At 45.9% G+C, this 15,289-nt stretch overlaps 1 protein-coding gene across 1 annotated transcript; it reads right to left on the bottom strand.

Annotated features, from left to right (window-relative positions):
- Nucleotides 1-230: 230 nt before the first annotated feature.
- On the bottom strand, nucleotides 231-15,085 carry TRIM27 (tripartite motif containing 27). Its single transcript, XM_082637492.1, has 8 exons — nucleotides 14,316-15,085; nucleotides 13,013-13,108; nucleotides 11,282-11,512; nucleotides 7,545-7,567; nucleotides 5,136-5,251; nucleotides 4,984-5,016; nucleotides 3,408-3,434; nucleotides 231-1,882 (listed from the first exon to the last, which is right to left on the bottom strand). The coding sequence occupies exons 1-8, from the start codon at nucleotides 14,733-14,735 to the stop codon at nucleotides 1,287-1,289; spliced, it is 1,542 nt and encodes a 513-aa protein (XP_082493618.1). The 5' UTR covers nucleotides 14,736-15,085; the 3' UTR covers nucleotides 231-1,286.
- Between the last annotated feature and the right edge of the window lie 204 nt (nucleotides 15,086-15,289).

Here is a 15,289-nt window from a genome sequence, read left to right as displayed (position 1 = left end):
GTATTACCCCACTGTTATAAAAAAGGACTTGAAAGAACACTTTCCCAGTGAAGTGACAGGATTAACAAAGCTGTAGGCTGTGGATGTCCAACACTACTTTCCCAGCACCATCAGAAAGCAGTAACATGGTACTGTTTTTATCATCCAGTTGGAAGTAAAATATTGGCCAGAATGGGATTCTGGACCCATATGAACCCAATCCTACCAAGACCCAGAAGACAACAACAGTGTAAACAACATCCATACTCACTTTATTTTCAAACAGAGGAGCATGTACCCAAAGAGAAGCAGGACTTAGAGCCACTGTGGGAGCTTTTGCTCAAAGTGATCTGCCTTGGTCTTCTGACCTCAGAACACCTCGTGATCCAATGGCCATGGGGATGGAAGTGCCCCTTGATGGTACACATATTAGAAAGGTAAATCCCCCCATCCCTCAAAGGAGATGGGAGAAAAGGAGACAAAAGTCAATGAATCCCTGGCATACTGCCCTGGAATCCTTCCAGGGATAGTGTATGACTGACCATCAGTCCACAAATGTGAGTGCGAGGGGATGTAGGAACAATGGATGGTGCTGGGCAGAAAATTATCCTGGATGACGTGCATCCAGCACCAGGATACACTTTTCATTAGAATGAAGGGAGCTGACAAAGCCCTCAAAAAGACAGAAAAGAGCACATTGATTAGAACATTATCTCATAACAGAGGTGGGACCATTTCCCACCATTATTGTAAAATAACGGTAACTAATCAAAACACATATAGACCTCTTTAATGGAGTTAATAAAACTACGGCCAATTGGGAATCAGGGGTAGAGGTACTATTCCCAGGAGGAAAAACTGGGACAAAAGGGAGCCATGCTGACAGGACTTTCTAGTCCAGCTCTAGGTTCTTAGAAAGAAGCCCTAGTTCAGAAATGACAGCAAATACCCACGATCACTATGTGGGGCTGAGCCAAGGTGTTACATACCTTGAATGGCTCTCCGAACCCAAGGTTATCCATATTCTTGATCCCCTCCAGTAATGTGTAAGACCAAGAAGTGTGGAACACTGGAGGCGGACATGTGGTTTTTATTTCTGGGCAATCTTAATACTTCTCATTACATCTCACAATTTTCGTGGGAAGGGAGGGGATGGCAGAGAACATGGACATCCTGTCTTGCACTGCAGGGCTCGGAAAGTGGTAAGGACATCCAGCTGTGATGGGCAGGAAGTGTCAAGGCAACAGGATGCCTTATGCCTGGGGTAGGAGTATGGTCAATGGCCCTTTTGGCCTGAGTTCACCTCCTCAAGGGGAGGTCTCCATGGAATGACCATGATTCCCAACATGGCCAGAAAACCCATCGATCCCACTCATGGGGCAGATGATCAGAGGAGCTGCGCTCTTCCCTCCCGAGTAACTCAGACTGAAGTAGGGCCGGACAGGCCCACAGAAGGTAGCATGAGAGAAAGTAAAGGTGTGACACCTCTCTGTCACATTGTAGAAGGAGACCTCGCCAGCATCATAGTCCAAGAAAATCCCCACCCGTTGGAGAGGGGTCCGCAGGGGGAGGGCAGTCATTGGGGAGGTAAGAGCCCAGTACTCTTTCCCATACCACAAGGACACTGCCCAGAATCCATTCTGGGGGGCCGAGGTTACTCCGCCTTTTCTGCACACTGAGTCTTCACAGACACCTATGGTCCACTTGGCTTTATCTCCCACCTCTACCTCCCAATAATGTCTCCCAGCGATGAAGCATGGAGAGCCCAAGACACAGGGAAACAGATTGAACCGCTCAGGGTTGTCAGGCAGGTCCTGCTGGAGGTAACTGTACCGCACTTGTCGCAGGTTATCAGAGAGGATCAGGCTGGGGTAGGCCGTGTCTGGATCCAGAGTCACATCCACTGCAGAGGAACAGAAGGGCAGAGGAAGGTCAGCCGAGCGCCAGGAAAGCCCACTCTGAACACCCAGCTTTTCTCCTACCCCCTAAGAAGAGAATATGAGCTCTCCAACAAAGGCACATTCATCTTACACTCAATTACACCCTGAAATTGACATTCCAAAAATTACTGTTTGGATTAGCTAGTTACTTCTTTTAGCTAGGATATATTGAAAGTACTGAAATTTTTACCTCCATTTGCTTTTTCACATCTTAAACCACAATACCCATTATTAAGCTGAATTTGAGGTTTTCTTACATGTACGTCCAATCCCTTAATCTAAGTCTTGGGGACCAGAAGTTTCACAGAATACAGAATTTAGATAGACAGGGTGTGGTACAGCACTCTACAACCAAATATCAACAAATCTGTGAAACATACGAATGTTCACATTACATCGGATACACTAGTCCCACATGCATCTTACAATCACGTGGTGGTTTCCTGTTTTAAAATCACTGGCATATATCCTCTCGTTTGCTCTTCATACCTGGTTCAGGAGGAAGATTCCCAAACATTCTCTCTCTGAACCAAAGCTCAGCTAGGTTGACTGATACCCACAAAAGGTTGATGGCAGGCAACTGGTGGAGGTGACCAAGAACCCCAGAGGCTTGGTTTCTGGTTCAAAAATCTGTTCACAACAGTTGCCCATTTTTTCCCTCATGTCATGGGTATACCTCATACTTCCAACTAGACATTTAACTCCAAGGATAGGTCAGTGTCTTATGCTCTTTTGTTCCCTCTACAGTACCCTGTGCAACATTAGGAAATGTAAGACATAAGCCGAGTATTCAATTAGTACTTGTTGAAAGAATTAAATATGGATTACAGCCAGGGGATATCAATGAAAGAAGACCCGTTGTATGTAGAGTCCCTCTGCTCATGAGGAGGATCTCATGGAACAGAAGGCGGTCCTGTGACTGTGGAAAGTACAAACCTCAGTTCTGAGTACCTGTGAGGTCATAGATTTACCCAGTGTCTCTGGACCTGAGGTGAAGGTGATGGTCAAGGAGAGGGAGAGTTTCAACTCTTGCTCTGAGGCACAGAGAAGGGATGACAGCAGATTCCTCTTAGACTGTCCCTAGCACTCAGAATAAGAGGTGAGCTCAGTAGCTTTGTAAGGATGACTGCCTTTTGTAAACCACACACTGCCCAAGGCTAAGTGGGTAGAGCAGCATACCAGTGTACTAGCAGTGGGAGTGCCCTACTCTTTGGAAACTGTAGTTTCACCTCTATAATCCTTCATAGCACCTGAGTTTGATTTCCTCCTATTCAAAGGTCCATGGCTTCAGCTCTGAGGCATTTTAGGAGGCAAAGATATTATAAACACATAGAAACAACTGATGTATTTTTGTGACTATTATCATTTTTCATACATGTAACCTAAAGGATCCTAATTTAGGCACTTTCCAAAATCATTCACAATAGTAGTTACGTTGATAAGGATTTTTACTCCTTTTTCCAAATGGTTTTGTCTCCTATCACCCACCTGAGTATAACTGGGCCTCTCTCAATTCTAAAAAACAAAAGAGAAAAGAAGTTACAGAAGTCATCTGAATATTTCCAGGAAATACCTAAGAGACAGAGCTTTGCTTAAAGTCATCATAAAGCAATGGTTTCCATTAGACACCCCAGAACCCCTGTTGTCAGTCATGCACTGATTTCTTCATACAGTGTATGACTCCATCTTCCAGCCTCGAGCTCAAAGGGAAGAGGGATTGGAAACTTTGGGCAGAAGGATAACCACATGCCCGAGATTGGTAGCATATGGGGCCAAACTGAGCCAAGATTAAGGATTCCACCCTCCAGTGGGCCGGCTGGCTCTGCAGGGGGAGATGGAGGTTCTAAGTCCGCATCATACATAACTGTTGGCTTTCATAAGCAACCTATTCTAGGGGATGAGTGGTTCAAGTGACATCCACTACCAAGCTGGAGCAAACTAGACCATTTGCAGTAAAATGCTTTCACAGTTGAAAAAGCATTTTCACAGATACGCTCTCAGTGAGCCTTTTAAGTGACAGGAGAAGAGTAGGAAAAATAAATGAGAGTCAGATCAAGGAACGTCATGTCTGAGCTTCTGGTATTAAGTGGAGTTTCTCCCTGTTTTGCTTGTGAGCATTCCCTAAGTCTACATTGCTAGATGTGAAAAAAAGTATGTATCTGAAAAGATACAATGCAAATAAAGTTTTAGCATATACAGGAAATTATCAGAATTATGGGGATTTGTAATTTGTACTAAATGAGAAAAGGGATTACCTACATATAAGGATTTCAGATTCTACCAGGCTGCCTAGAATTTTAACATTTAGTATACAGCCATATGTGCTGTATACTCATATGTGATCACGAGCAGAAAATTTTGTATTAGGAAGAGAATCCCTTAAATACCTTGAACATTTTATTTAATAAACATAAATGTAGGGTTTATTACGTGTCAGACTCCATTCTAAAAGGCTTTAGAAATGGTAACTAATTTAACTTAATCCTTACTACCTTGTGAGGTAAGAGCTACTATCCTCCTCATTTTTACAGATGAGGAAATTATAGTGTAGAATCCTTATCAAGTGGCAGAGCCGGGTGCAGGACCCAGGCAGCCGGACTCCTGAATCCCTGTTCCTAACCACTTCCCTCGAGGTTCTGCCTCAATCAGTGCGGCTTGATTCCTCCTGTCCTGGTCAGCACCAGTGCCCACATGCAGCAGAAACTCTATAAATTGTAACTACAAATACTAGCTCAAATGAAATGTAGCTAGGATAGTTTCTGTTGATCCTCTATCTCAATTAAAAATAATTTTAAATAATCAAACTAGTTCTGGATTAATTATTGGATTGCATATTTTTCTCCTCCATTATTGTAGATTAAGAAATGAGTGCATATAGTTAAAAGGCTTCAAATTGAAGAGGCTATTCATTGAAAAAATTAACAAAGCAAAAAGAAAGATGTAAAATATCAGGGGAGGCCGGCCAGCGGGTATCGCGCATTTCCCACTTTCCCACACTTTAGTGCAGATGTTCATCTTCCCAGGAAACTTCAACGTCAAAAGCCCATTAAGTAGATAAATTTACCTTGGATTTTCTCCATATCTGACTGCATTTTTTCTAAGGGGAGAAAAGAAAATGTTTAGTTTGCATCCCATTATCGGGCTGGAAAATACATCCTCTCAGGCAATATAGTTATTGAGAGCATAAACCCTCATGGATCCCTCTTCTTACATTACCTGTGAACTGCTTTAGACTCTCAGTCAAGAACAGACACTTCTGGGCAAAAATGTGGATTTTCTCTTGCAGATCTGGAGGTGTGATCCAGGGTTCAGGGATCCTGATTCTTTCAGCCCTAAGTTTAAAAAAAAAAAAACAAGTGAATCCCTCCCCCAACTCCACAACCTTTCAGGGTCCAGGACAAACCTGGGCTAAACTGGCCAACACAGGTGGACAGTCTTTAAAAGCAGCCACTCTAGCCTTTTTCCTATTCTCCTTCTAGACTATGATCCTCTGGACCAGAATAGGAGAGACTTCTTATTCCCCCACAGTACTAGCTTCTGGCTTTTCACATGGCATGTCCTCAAAGATTTACTGAATTAAACTGAATATAAGCCTGCCCTTGCCAGAAAGCACTAGATTCCATGATAAAGTCCTTGATATTTGTGGTGGGCAATGACCCATAATCCTCAGGTTCCCAAATATGGCGAGAATGACATCTTCAGACAGACAGGTACTCTCTGGACAATACCCAGTTACCCACCACCCCCCTCAAGGGGTCTATGGCAAAGACTGACTGCTAGTTGCCCACCCAATATGCCTTCTCCCATCTTCCAAATTTTACTGGGTTCATGCCTGACTGGTCTAAATTTGACCTTGTGACTGAGTTCTGGCCAATGAGAGGTAAGAAGTATCTTGTGGCAATTTGAGAAGTCTGCTTAAAAAGGAATGTGGGGCTTCCCTGGCGGCTCAGCGGTTAAGAATCCACCTGCCACTGCTAGGGGACATGGGGTCGAGCCCTGGTCCGGGAAGATCCCACATGCCACGGAGCAACTAAGCCCATGCGCCACAACTACTGAGCCTGCACTCTAGAGCCCGTGAGCCACAACTACTGCTCCCATGTGCTGCAACTACTGAAGCCCGCGTGCCTAGATCCCGTGCTCTGCAACAAGAGAAGCCACCACAATGAGAAGCCCGTGCACCACAACAAAGAGTAGCCCCTGCTCGCCGCAACTAGAGAAAGCCCGCGCACAGCAACAAAGACCCAATGCAGCCAAAAATAAATAAATAAATTTATTATTTTTTTAAAAAAAGGTTTCTGGTTATATAAAATAATAAAATAAAAAGGTATGTGATGTGACTTATCTTCTTCCTGCTGGTTAGCATTCTAGGAACTATCTTGGACTGTAAGAATGAGGACTGTATCTTACAGATGGCAGAAGGGTAAATGGAAAGAAACCTCAGAGTCTAATGATCACTGGAGCCACCCAACCAGCCCTGGGCTACCTACTTGCACATTTTTTAATGGTGACAAAATTTTTAAATTATGTTTAAGCCTTAAGCCAATGAAATTTTGGGTTTCCTAACTCAGAGAGCCAAACCCAGACCTTAACGTCCCAAAATGCTAGAATCTAAAGGATCTATCTCCCTGTTAGTTCAGAGCTAGACTGGTACCAAAAAGTAAACATAGTAGTAAAAGTGAAGGGAGTATTTGTTGGGGTCACTTGGCAGGGACTAGTACGAGTTCCAGCTCATCAGCATCCCATCTCAGCAGCCCTCAAAAAGCTCAGTTCTATCAACAGTTCTGTCCACACAGCCCTCGCAGCCATCCTACCCCATCTATGTGCCACCCCCCGCATATCTCCTCCAATGCTCCCGCATAATCAAGCTGCATTTCCTCTGGAGGGTTTTCACCCTTCAGGGTTTTTATTAGCTTCAAAGTTCAGTTCCCTCAAAGTCAGGCTCCGCCCCAGTAGGTACCAAACATTATGCCCCTAAGGCCTATCCCATTTGTCCTTGCCATCCAACCCTGAAAACATAATTTAATCTTGGCTTCTTGCACATTCTGGGCTTCTCCTGCTCGGTCATGTCCCAATTCCCAGGTAGCTCTTCCTCACTTTCCATCTGATGATAACAGTAGAGAAATAATGAGAACAGGAGCCAGAATCCAGGTAACTCATCACTCATTATATAACTGAGCTGGTCTCACTTTTCTTAGACCATATTTTCCCCATTACAGAAAAAAGAAAGAGTCAGAAACAGAGACACAGAGAGACAGAGATAACAAAAAAGAAAGGATTCTGAAATGTTTAGGAAACAAAAACTATAAAATACCCTTGCACTTTGCCCAAGTCCCTGTAAGTCTCTACCCTCTCCATAGAAGTGTCCTCATAAACCGCCAGCAACCTCCCAAATGGGCCCCCTACTCCACCCCTTACCCTCATAATTTGTCAATAATTCCTGAGTTTTACTGAGAAGAGCTGCACTCCATCTAGTTCTTTGCACACTAGTGACTCGGTTCAGGGACAGGCGGGACATGTGTCAACTTGGTAAGATATCCTCAGGCTCTGGGCTCCTTCCAGACTTTCTAAGTATGAGGGAAAATCTTTCCAGGCTTGATTTAGCACAGGGGAGAGAGAAAACTGTACCTGTTCAACGTGTCTCCGATGTCCTGTAAGAGAAAGGAAAAGGATAAGCATAAGAAATCATTCCTAACTTCCATTTTCTCTCACAGATGTTTGTTGAAAACCCAACTATGGGGTGGCTCTCCTGGGAGAAACCAGGGAGACAAGGAGCACAACTCACAGTCCAGGAGCTAAAAACTGGGCAGAGGGAACTGGGATGCACACTATTCGCTGTTCTAGCACTTCCTGCGCTCTCCTCCTGCACTGGTCGAGGATCTCAAGATTTCAAATTTACTGACTCAAGCATCCCACCCTTGGACCACAACTGCCTGCCTGTCTAGCTTGATTTCTTTGACTTATTACTGTGAAATCATTTCAAGTACACAGAAAAGCTGCTAGTACAAAGAGCTCCTGTACACTCTTTTTCCCAGACATATTTATCTTTAGAATCGTTTGAGAGGTCATTGTTTATATTATATCCCTTTACCCCTTTATGATTCTGTACCTCCTAAGAGCAAGTACATTTTCTTATGTAACTATAGTACAGTTATCAAACTCAGGAAGCTGAATATTGATACATTTGTATAATCGACAGTCCATAACCTAATTTAATTGTCTTATTAATATTCTTTACAGCTACTCCCCTCCCCTCCCCACTCAGGTAATCTAGGATCGTTCATTGCATTTTTATGATGACATGTGTCTATAGTCTGGAGTGGCTTTTGTGACACATTGCCTTAACGCTGGCTAATTATTTTATAGAATATCTCTCCATTTGGGTTTCCCAGATATTGCTGTCATGATTAAACTAAAGTGTACTATCTTTTTTTTTTTTTTTACTTCATTTATTTATTTATTATTTATTTTTGGCTGTGTTGGGTCTTTGCTGCGCGCGGGCTTTCTTTAGTAGTGGCGAGCGGGGGCTACTCTGTTGCCCGGGCACCACAACTACTGAGCCTGTGCTCTAGAGCCCGTGAGCCACAACTAGAGCCCACCATTGGAAGGCGGATTAACCACTGCGCCACCAGGGAAGTCCCTGTTGGCTCTTATTCTCTTTTGAAGTTAGCAAAGCAGGACTGTCTGCTCCCATTGAGCAGGGGTTAGAGAAAATATGAGCTTTGGAGAATGTGGGAAGGTTCTGAAATTATTGTTTCAGAGTATGGGAAAGCCATCTGGTTTGTGAGATGTATTAGAATTACTTGGTCAGTGAACGTCAGTTTATACTGGGACTCGTCTGCCCAGTTGTGTGACCTTTTTCTTGTCCCTGCTTTTTCAGACTGTGACTGCTCTGGTGCCAGGCATAGGGAGAGAAGGTAGTTGGGCTCATCCAGGATTAGGGCTTTGCAAGATTTGAGGTTTTTGTTTTGTTGTTTTGTTGGGTTTTTTTTGTTTTTTGATTGTGATAAAATATACATAACCTAAATTCACCACTTTAATCATCTCAAAGTGTACAACTTAGTACATTTAGTAAACTCAGTGTTGTGCAACCATCACAGCTATGTAATTCCAGAACACTTTCACTGCCTTGAAAGGAGACCTCGTACCCATTAAACAGTCACTCTTCATTCCTTTCTACCCAGTGGCAACCACTAATTTGCTATGTATCTTTATGGGTTTGCCCATTTTTTTAAGGTAGAAGGTATTTGTGAGAATATTTTTGAACACATGGACCGTGAAATCAAAACTCGATGATAGGGACTTCACTGGTCCCACAGTGGTTAAGAATCCACCTGCCAATGCAGGGAACATGGCTTCGAGCCCTGGTCCGGGAAGATCCCACAGGCCACGGAGCAACTAAGCCTGTGCGCCACAACTACTGAGCCTGTGCTCTACAGCCCACGAGCCACAGCTACTGAAGCCGTGTACCTAGAGCCCATGCTCTGCAACAAAGAGAAGCCACCACAATGAGAAGCCCGTGCACCACAACAAAGAGTAGCCCCCACTCACTGCAACTAGAGAAAGCCCTCACGCAGCAATGGAGACACAAATGCAGCCAAAATAAATAAATAAAATTTATTAAAAAAAAAAGAAAAGCCAACGGGTTTTAGCTATCAAAGTGCACAACCTGCCTGCATCTACCTGCCTCCACCGTCCTTTCTTCCCATACAACAGAGGATCTTCCAAAACTAAGTCCCACACATATGCTTTAGTTACCTTTCCCTTCTGCCTTCTCAGAAACAGCACATTAGTGATTAGTTCATCCTTATAGCTTCAGTGATTTTCTTCACCTGAATCCTTACAACATAGGTGCTCCTTTCCACATTTTCTTTTATAATATTTTTAGCTAGTTTCTTTAAGCATCCCCTCCCCATAAAGCCCCACAATCCTACCTCATCTCCGAGTATTTTTTTTTAATATCTCCTTCACAGTCTTACTTCTTGAAATAGTCATTTACTCTTCCAGTTTCCATTCACCCTCTGTCACCACAACTCTCCCTCATGTGGCTCCTGACCAAATTATTCCACTGTGGCAGAATATCAATGATTATCTGAGATGAAAATCATTGAGATGATAATGATTATTATCAAGATTATCAGTGATGCCCATGTTTTTAAACCAAATGGATCTCAGCCCTTATATTATTTCACCTCAACTGCATTAGATTCTGTTGTCCACTCCCTCCTTCCTGAAACATTCTTCCTCCCTGGCCACATTCTCTGGTCAACTGTTCCCTTTGCAAGCTCTTCCTTCTCTCCCTGGCAATTAAATATTGGTGTTAGTTAAAGCTCAAGATTAAGACTTCCGTTTTAATCTAAAGCAGGAGTCAGTGAACTTCTTCTAAGGAAAAGGCCATACAGTCTCTGTCACAACTGCTCAACTCTGCTGCGACAGACAATACGTAAATGAATGGGCATGGCTATGTTCCAATAAAAAGTATGGATAATGAAATTCAAATTTTATATAATTTCACATATCATGAAATAACATCCTTCTGATTTTTTCTCAACCATTCAAAACTGTAAAAAGTATACTTAGCTTGCAGAACATACAAAAACAGGTGGCGGGCCATAATTTGCTAACCCTAACCCTATCCTATCAGCCCCTTTTTAATGGTATTTATCAACACCAATGATACTTGTTTGCTCACTTGAGATCATATGATCTCAACATTAGAATTTAAATTTCAGGAGAGCTTACTCACCACTTAATTCCGGTGCCTAGACTAGTGCCTGACCCAGAATAGACAATTCATCTGCATTGAATGAACAAATGACAGTCAGGCATCATCAGCTCATTTCCAGTGGTCTTCCTGGGTTACGTGTATTGCAGCTTTATCACCTGCACTACCAAGATTAAATCACAAGACTGCTTGGGCTGACCACTCCCACTCAAGTGTTTCTTTGTTTTGTGGCTGTGGTAATGCACACATACACGTTAAAATTACAGGATAACTGGGGTGAGGAGGGTCTTTAAATGACATGTGGGCCAAACCCCTCATTACATAATGAGTAGATGAGGTCACTGAGGCCCAGAGAGGTCGAGAGCCTGTGATCAGACCACTTATCAGCGAAGGACAGGCCTGGGCATTAGGCCTCCCTTTTGCCCTTTCCATGAGACAGTGCAACTGACTGACCCAAGCTGTGTCAACCAGGTCCTCTATTGTATATTTCCTCCTCCAACATGCCCAACATAGAGCTTGGCAAGCCCCTGCTACTCCCACAGAGTTGGCAAGGCAGTAGGGGGTCCTGGATACTGCTTGGCAAAGAGAGAAGGGAGACCTTTTAGCAGGAGCTGTCTCAGCAGGGCGCGCTAAGCCTTACCTGCAGGAGCTCCCTGGTGGGCTGCTGCTGCTTCTCTTCCAGCTGGGCGATCAGGTTGCTGAGGTGGGAGATGTTGCAAGAGAACTGAGTGATGGCACCATTGATACTGTTGTAGATGGCCAAGTCTAGCTCCTCGAGACGGGCCAGGAGGCGATACTCATGCTCCTTCAAGGAATGATACAGCTGCTCAAACTCCCAAACGATCTTCTCCCTCTCCATCTGGGTCAGGCTCTGTGTGGATGACAGGCAAGGGCAGTGAAGAGAGGAAAGGCTACTTCTAGAGCCCTTCATATTTCTCCCCTGGCTATCCACCCCAAGACCTCATCATTTCATTCAGGTATACTATTTACTGTGCAACAGTGACGCACACGCACCTTGTTTATAAATCCTTTTCATGAGCTTATACTTCTGAGCGGGACAGGTCTTTCAATGCATAAACAATACAATATAATCTTAGAAATGAAAGAGTCTTTAAAGCTCAACTAATTCAGTGCTTTGCAAAGAGAATGCCATTGGCACCCTGGTGGGGGGGAGAATTCTGCCTGCATGGGACTGTTCTTTGCATTGCAGGACATTTAGCATCCTTGCCCAACCCTCCCCAATCACTCCAACCAAACACCCACACACCACGGAGAGGAGGAGAGGGCAGTACTCACCTCGCTGAAGAACCAAAAGTCTAGTCCAACCTACCTATTTCACAAATGAGGAAACTGAGGCCTAGAGAGGTTGTATTACTCTCTCCATCTATTCAATTGGCTACTGACAGAGCCAAGAAGTATGTCCAGGTGCCCTGATTCTCAAAGAAGGGCTGTTTCCCCCCTTTGACAATCCCCTCACAGAGGACACAGTGGTGTGCTTAATGATTTAAGTCCACTCAGGCTCACTAGAAGATTCTCCTTCAATCAGACCTATTTTCAAGCAAAGGGAGCTGAGGTCTCAGTGGATTTTGTGAGCAGAACAAGTGGTGAGATCTTACGGCATCATGGGAATAAGTTCCCAGTCCAAAAGTTCTTTACTACACCCTGGCCAGGACTGACAAAATTTCTCACGAGATGGTGCTAGACACTACTAGTCTAAGAGTTTGCTTTTCAGATGCAAATACCTCTAATGGATGGGAACTTGTAATATTTTATTTATTGTTCAAAAGATGCTTAAACACTTAGATGGTAGACATATAAGTATATATTATAAAAATCTCAAATTTTTTTCCCAGAACAAACCCCCCCAAATATCCCTATCACAAATCAGCACATCAGTCACTTGCTAAGGCTTTGGGAGACTAGGGGAAGGGAACAAACTGAAAAGTTCAGAACTGAACTGTCAAGAAAAGGAACATTCCAGCAAGAAGCAACAGGCGGGCTTACAGAAAGCCACTGTCAGTAACTGTCTGCAGAATGGTATAAAAGGAGGCTAACTGTGCCCAAGAATTTCACCTGTATTAGCTTTGTCAGGGATCAACCTTGATCTGCACAAAGCTAGCAGATTAAACTTTTGATAGGTCAGATCTCTAGGGGTTCTAAACTCAGCTATTCCATCCTTTCCCCCAAAATGTGGGAGGGAATCCCTTGGTTCTCCAGGTGAATTCCCAACTGCCATATAAGGTTGTTCCACCCACACCTAGAAGTTCTGGGCGACCTGAGTGCACAAGGTTAAGGGGAGTTTAACAGCCTCACAAAAAAAAGAGAGTGACCGGCAGAACTGATATTACCTGTGAATTCCAAAGAACCTTACCAAGAGCTCAGCTCGTGCCTGTTCCCCCTGTGCCCGACGCCTCTTCTTTAGGTCTTTCACTCTTTTTAGGTGGTCCAGCTGGTTCTGGATTTGCTCCTAAGAAAAGCAAAAACAGGTGGGCAGTTCAAGATTAGGCAGACCATAGCATCAATATGGCTATTCTGCTTATCACACGTGCAACCCACATTCCTGATGCCAAGTTCCTGGTTAGAGCCTATCCTTGGACCATACTGTCATCACCAGGGCACAGGGGTCACCAGACCTCTCCTTTGGTAGTTTGTATCTTAAATGGTGGGTCACCTACCTGCCCTTGGAAGGATACTGCATGGCTTAGTGGAAAGGTGAATGGACTAGGAGGCTTTAAGTTGTCGCTCTTTCACAGACGCGTACTGAGAAAAGGACTTAACTTCTCTTATTTTCCTCTGGTGTGACATGGGCAAACACCACCTTCTCAACCTACTAGAGGGTTATCACCAGTGTGAGTAAAAGAATATTTTTGAAAGCACCATAAATGTTAAGTGAATAATTTTGCATGAATGTACTCACATTTAAACATGTACATAATTGTGTACATATTCCTGCAGTCCTCAAACACACAGATCATGCACTCCTTGAATGTTGCCTTACAACTGTTTTATATTTAATACTTTGTTTCCACGTTATTGTTTAGCTGTGCCAGTCTGTTGGTTCAAGAGTTCACAAGGGGATCCACACATCATTTTATTTCACTCAATCTTCATAACTGTGTTATCTCCTATGAGTCTCACGGTGGTTAAATGACTTAGGTAGTAAGGAGCTCGTTCTTTTCCGTGAGCTTCTAGAAGAGGACGGAGCACAAGGAAGTGCTGGGGAATGGAGAGGTGATGGGCCTCTGCTTGATGTGTATACAGCCAGTTAACGTCCGACTGTGTTTTGTCTCAGATCATCTAGGAGCCGACAGGAGTGCGAGCGTCTCTGAAGCTTGTCGTTGTGGACGTGGTTTTACGCATATCTTTTATACCTTCAAGAGGGGTCTCCATGGGCCGTCTTTATGTATAATGTGCCCGTGAGCGGGTAAACATAGAGGCACATAAGGAAATGAGAGTGGGGGTGGGGAGACTTCTGGCTTCCTCACCAGCTACAGGTTTTCCTCCCAAATCTGAGTGCCGAGGCTCTGGAGCGGACAGAGAGGAAATGACGGCTGTGAACCACACGTCCGGCTCAGCCATTTTCTAGGCGGAAAAAAGGAAGCCCCTTTGGCTCTCTCCTCCCTTTGTCCGACTCGCGCTCCGGCCCCTCCCCGCCCTGCACGCCCGGCCCTCACCTTGAAGCCCTCCACCGCCTCCTCGAGCGGCAGCACGCTGTGGCCGCGGTGCTCGCGGGAGCGGTCGCACACCACGCAGATGGGCATCTGGTCCTCCTCGCAGTACAGCTTCAGGGGCTCGCGGTGTTTCTCGCACACGCCCATCTCGCCTCCGGGCCCCGACGGCCGCTCGGTGCGCAACTGCTTCACCAGCTGGGTCACGTTGGCCAGGTGCCGGTTGGGCCGCATGTGCCGCTGCGGGAAGGTCTCCCGGCACTGGGGGCACGACACATTGGTCTCCGCCGCGCCCCAGCAGCGGGCGAGGCAGGCGCAACAGATGTTGTGGCCGCAGTCGAGCATCATGGGCTCGACAAAGTACTGCAGGCACACGGGGCAGGTGGTCTCCTGCTGTAAGCACTCGGCCACGCTCCCGGAGGCCATGGCGCGGGCCCGCGGGGGCGCACGGGCATGGGCCCCGGCGCCCAGCCCTGCGCAGAGCCCAGCTGAACCGCGCTCCCTCCCGTTCGCTGCTTCTGGGCGGCGCCGGGAGGCGAGCCCGGCTGACGGAGGGCGGCTCCTCCCCGGCCCTGATCCCAGACGCGCCCGCGCGCTGGAACCCGGCGCCGCTGCGCCCGGCTGAGGGAGCGTGGGGATACTGCGACCCCACCTAGCCCAGCGGCTATGCGAGGGGGCAGCTGGTCGGGCGCCGCCGGTTGGACTCGCAGAGCCAGGCGCTCAGAAGGCGCAGGACAACGTGGCCGCGTCCGAGCGGATCCCGGCAGCCCCGCAGACCTCACCCCGGCGCGAGCGGAAGGGGCGGCTCTGGGGCGGGGCTTGGCCCAGGCCTCCTGCGCACGGCAAGATTTCCTGGACTCAGGCCGGGATGATTTCCTCCGCAGAGGACCGCGGAGGCCTCGCAGCCCGCCCTGGGGCGGAACGCGCGGGCGCGGGAGCCTTGGATACCGGTCACAGAGGCAGGCGGTGTCCGCGGGGTG

The sequence above is a fragment of the Mesoplodon mirus genome, assembly GCF_964341445.2.
Source record: "Mesoplodon mirus genome assembly, chromosome: 12".
Classification (NCBI taxonomy): domain Eukaryota; kingdom Metazoa; phylum Chordata; class Mammalia; order Artiodactyla; family Ziphiidae; genus Mesoplodon; species Mesoplodon mirus.
This window is presented reverse-complemented; position numbering and strand designations above follow the sequence as displayed.